General features: G+C 47.5%; 1 protein-coding gene across 1 annotated transcript; it reads left to right on the top strand.

Annotated features, from left to right (window-relative positions):
• Window positions 1-2,499: 2,499 nt before the first annotated feature.
• On the top strand, window positions 2,500-4,596 carry LOC123125598 (protein DETOXIFICATION 16). The gene is made up of 7 exons (XM_044546073.1): window positions 2,500-3,326; window positions 3,430-3,516; window positions 3,612-3,668; window positions 3,806-4,044; window positions 4,142-4,260; window positions 4,370-4,456; window positions 4,546-4,596. The coding sequence occupies exons 1-7, from the start codon at window positions 2,536-2,538 to the stop codon at window positions 4,594-4,596; spliced, it is 1,431 nt and encodes a 476-aa protein (XP_044402008.1). The 5' UTR covers window positions 2,500-2,535.
• Window positions 4,597-4,959: the final 363 nt, after the last annotated feature.

Below are 4,959 nucleotides of genomic sequence, written 5' to 3'. Positions count from 1 at the left end.
AAAATTCAAATAAATCAAACAGTACTACTGCTCTAATAAAATCCAATAAAAATCATTTTAAAAATACCAAAATAATTTCAAATTTATTTCTCTCTGATTTTATGTTGTAGGGAATCATTTTACCCTAATTTCCATATATTTTATTTTTGGAGAAAAATAATTTGAATAAAACCCCAAATAACTCCAAATTGAAAATAATTTTCAAAGGGACTTTAAATTTAATCCTTTTTAAACTCCCAACTCATATTTCATATGTTTTGAAGAAGTCATTTTATCTTCTCTCATTAAAATCATTGAGTTGCTTCAAGTTTCTGAATTTGAAATAGTTCCAAATGGAATTCAAATATTTTCAAAAACTCTTTTCATTTATTTAAATGGAAGAAGTCATATCATCTTCACTCAAGGGTTTTGTGATGAAAATAATTTGAAATCATGGAGATCAGAAAGCAAGGGTGAAAGTTTGGGAAAGTCCTTTTATTCCCTCTCATTTAACTTTCAAAAAGTTTCGAATTTCACTCAATCAATCACACAACAATCAAACAAACAATCAATCAATTTATTTATTATAACATTCCAAAATTTTGAATTTTGGGATGTTACAATGGGCACCGGAGGTGGGCCTGGATGAGCACAACCCACCAGGGTGGCCTTCTCTGGTACTTATTTGCTCGTGTCTTGTGCTCACCAGGGTGGCCTTCTCATATATTCCATGAAAATCCTCGTGAAGTTTCAGCTTGTTTGGAGTTGTGCAGAATAGGTGGCCTGACGTAGCTTTTCCAGGTCCAGATTTATAGCCGCCGGAATTCTCCCTCTTTGTGTGTACCTTGCATATTATGAGAGAAAAGGCATTAGAATTACTCCAAAAAGCATTATTATGCATAAAAACATCATAAATAATAGTAGGATAACATGATGCAAAATGGATGTATCATCATACATGAAATGTCATGCAAGTGAAGACCATGCTCGCACAAGAGGGTGTCGAGCCGCAACAATATCTAATCGTCACCAAAAGCTTCGAGCAGTGAGGGTTGTCGTCATTGTTGACGAGGGAGAGAAGACATCATCGGCACCGCCAAAATCCTATTTGGGATGCTCCGACAGTCTCGCGCCGTCCTCTTCTCCGCATTCCACTCCACTACGGCAAGCCCTTTGGCAGCCACATGCCGCCCTCCTTCGAGCAGCCAATGGTCAATCTGATTCTCAGACGTGATCTAGCCAGTTCGACCACTGGCCACTGGAAAATAACCTTGCAGATTGTTGCACTAGCCATGTCCGATGGCCACCGCCTAGCCTTTGGTGTGCGGCGCCGCCGCTACTGCACACGTAGCATAGACAAATCTGCTCGTTAATTGCTTCAAGTCACAGGATAAAATCCCGCCTGTTACATGGCTTGCAACGACGCCCACATCTGCAGTGGCCGCACACCAGCTGCGGCTGTGATCTGGTTTATCCTTATGCCGTCTCTCATCGCCATCAAATCATCCTGAATTGCCGCATCTGCCAGCCTGAGACCATGTGGATCACAACCAAGGACGGCAACATAGCCCCGCCACCGCCGTCGGCCGCGCGGGATTCTCCTGCGGCGTCCTCCGGCGGCGGCAGGGAAACAAATCTGAGATGAGGAGGCGCTGGGAGGATGAAGGGAACGCCACCCGTGTCGCCCGTCTGGACGACGCGGGGACTTCTATTGTGAATGTGGAAGGGAATAGAGCAGAGACAGAGAAGACACTAAAAGGGGATGGAGTCACCACCCTAGTCCAACCCATTAGCTATCAGAGGCGTAGTGGATGATGGTGAAGCCGAGAAGACAACAATTGAAAGCACAAGACTTCAATTTCAGTTTTAATCGCTTCATTTGCTCAATGTTGCAGGTACAATTATTACGTTAGAGATAAACTTTACTTTTGACGAATAGCGATAGAACTAATCTAAATCTATGTTTTGCCTTGTACTCCAAGCCTCTTGCATGGTGTATTCTTTGTATACCCTAACGGGGGTCACATCAATACACCAAGGATTCTATAGTTTCTATATTTCGATCTTCTCTATCTAACAAAAAAAAAAGGTGCGCTCCTGGGAAAAGATCAAACTACTATGAGGTGCTTTTGGAAGCATCCTAGTACGAACATTCACCACTACGTCAAAGAGGAGGGGCGGCCATAAGTTGAGTTGCTTTAATTAGTTGATGCAGCCGAATGCCAAAGTGTGGTTGGCAAGTCGCATTTCATATTGTCTGTTGCTGTTTGGGCTACTAGCAGTGCTCGATTTACTACTTGATCAGTCGCATCATCGCACGGTCGTCCAACCAATTTTAACTGAGAGGAACGTTCCTCGTGCATAAGCATCAAAGCTTGGTTGCTCGCACCAATGTCTGATGCTTGGCGGCCACGGTTAACTGATCACCACCAAACCACCACTGGACTGAAGATTTTTAATAAATACGTACAGTACGCTTCATGTCCCCTGCTTCCTCACGAATTTACTCCAGCTTCCAGTCCTCAGCTGAAGCTAGTAAGTAAAGCTGACAAAAATATGCAGAACCCGAGCGTAGACGAGCAGCCTCTGCTCGTGGCCGGATCCGTGGAGCGGGACGAGAATGTGGCCGCGTCGGAGGCGAAGCGACTGCTGCGGCTGGCGGGGCCGCTGGTTGCAAGTGGCCTCCTCCAGTGCGCGCTGCAGCTGGTGTCCGTGATGTTCGTGGGGCACCTCGGCGAGCTTCACCTCGCCGGCGCGTCGCTCGCCACCTCCCTCGCCAACGTCACCGGCTTCAGCTTGTTGGCCGGCATGGCGAGCGCGCTGGACACGCTGTGCGGGCAGGCGTTCGGCGCGCGGCAGTACCACCTCCTGGGCGTCTACAAGCAACGGGCGATGCTGGTGCTCGCGCTGGCCTGCGTCCCCATCGCCCTCGTCTGGACCAACACCACCCGGATCCTCCTGTTCCTCGGCCAGGACCCGGCCATCGCCGCCGAGGCCGGCGCCTACGCGCGGTGGCTCATCCCGTCCCTCGTCCCGTACGTCCCTCTCACGTGCCACATCCGGTTTCTGCAGACGCAGAGCATCGTCGTGCCGGTCATGGCCAGCTCCGCCGTCACGTCGCTGAGCCACGTCCTCGTGTGCTGGGCGCTGGTGCACAAGGCGGGCATGGGGAGCAAAGGCGCGGCGCTGGCCAGGGCCGTCTCCTACTGCACAAATCTGTCTATACTGTCCATGTACACGAGGCTGTCCGGCGCTTGTAAGAGGACATGGAAAGGGTTCTCCATGGAGGCCTTCAAGGAGCTGCGCCAGTTCGCGGAGCTCGCCTTCCCGTCGGCCATGATGGTTTGGTGAGAGAGATCAAATCCTCAACAAGTCTTGTTGATCGTCGATCGGATGCATGCGTATCTGGTTTCACTAATGAATTGTTTTTGCGCCTTTTCGAATGTGTAGCTTGGAGTGGTGGTCGTTTGAATTGCTTGTGCTGCTCTCTGGTCTGCTGCCTAATCCTAAGCTCGAAACCTCAGTATTGTCCATATGGTAATATCCTTTGCACGCATGTGCCAGGTGCAATTTCAACAATTTTTTGCCCTTTCAATCTTTCCAAGTCGTGCATTAATTATTGAATCCTGCAGTTTCAATACTGGCGCTCTCATGTTCATGGTGCCATCCGGTCTCTGCACAGCCATAAGGTGTCGTATTCGTATCGTATTGTGCCCCGAAATTCACAAACAAAATGTGGAATGCTTTCTCCCCCAATAGCATGCTGATTATTCTCTTTGCTTTTCCCCGGCCGGCCGGCCGCATATACATATCCAAATCAATACAGTACACGCGTTTCCAATGAGCTTGGTGCCGGTAGGCCTCAGGCAGCGAAGCTGGCGACCAGACTGGTCGTATGCCTGGCCCTGCTGGAAGGCTCGGTGATCTCTGTCACAATGATTCTGCTACGCAGATTCTGGGGCTACGTGTACAGCAACGAGGAGGAAGTCGTGGCATACATCGCCAGGATGATACCTGTTCTCGCCATGTCTTTCTTCATGGACGGAATCCATACTTCTCTTGCAGGTACGGCCGGGCCGGCATACTACTACAAGATTAACAAGAAATCTGGACATATGATGGCAGCATGCATGATCTTTGTCTGAACATTAATTAATTTCAGGTGTGCTAACTGGATGCGGTGAGCAGAAGATCGGCGCGCGTGTCAATCTTGTCGCCTTCTACTTGGCAGGCATCCCCTTGGCCGTGCTACTTGCATTTGCCCTGCATTTCAACGGGATGGTATGTACGTATAAGTCCTACTACAGCATTCATTAGCGTATCCTTTCACTGGCCATGTGAATGAATATGCATGAACAACCCCAATTGTTGCGCTTCTGCTTCCAAATAGGGGCTTTGGCTCGGCATCGTTTGCGGCAGCCTCACCAAGCTTCTGTTGCTCATGTGGATCGTACTTTCTATAAACTGGGAGAAGGAGGTACGAACCCGAGATTTGGATAGCACCGTAATACTGTATTATTTTTCTTTCTCGGGACAGCAATATGTTGTTTTTCTATTCGATTCCAGGCAATCAAGGTAAAAGACATGGTGTTAGGATCTTCTCTTCCGGTTGCATGAAGATAATATATCATGCGGCCAAATCGCATGTTGTGGTCTGAATGGTTAAACGGCCTTTCGAGCTCTCACGTTAATTCCTAGAAAACACACCCAAAAAAAATGTTGAGTGAGATGGACCAATGATCGAATCTGGAATTCATTTCAAAGGCTGGTCCTACTCATTTCGTATGAGACATGGTTTTTCTATGTGAAAATTGTTTGATTGCAAAATGAACAGTTGTCCTTTCCATTGATGATGATATCTACTAGTCCTAAAGGGTGAAACAAATGGACAGACCCATTCGGGGGGATGCAAAGAGAAGACACGACAGTTACAAGAGGCGATTATCCTTAATTAATCATATCTATTTAATTCTTAACACT

The sequence above is a fragment of the Triticum aestivum genome, chromosome 5D (assembly GCF_018294505.1).
Source record: "Triticum aestivum cultivar Chinese Spring chromosome 5D, IWGSC CS RefSeq v2.1, whole genome shotgun sequence".
Lineage (NCBI taxonomy): Eukaryota > Viridiplantae > Streptophyta > Magnoliopsida > Poales > Poaceae > Triticum > Triticum aestivum.
The sequence above is the reverse complement of the archived record's forward strand: the minus strand, read 5'-3'. Positions and strand labels throughout refer to the sequence as shown.

Excerpts from the sequence above, each read along its gene's own strand:
- LOC123125598 (XM_044546073.1), top strand. The coding sequence starts at position 2,536 with ATGCAGAACCCGAGCGTAGACGAGCAGCCTCTGCTCGTGGCCGGATCC. Across the intron at positions 3,327-3,429 it reads CCGTCGGCCATGATGGTTTG|CTTGGAGTGGTGGTCGTTTG; the intron begins GTGAGAGAGATC and ends TCGAATGTGTAG. Across the intron at positions 3,669-3,805 it reads GGTCTCTGCACAGCCATAAG|TACACGCGTTTCCAATGAGC; the intron begins GTGTCGTATTCG and ends AAATCAATACAG.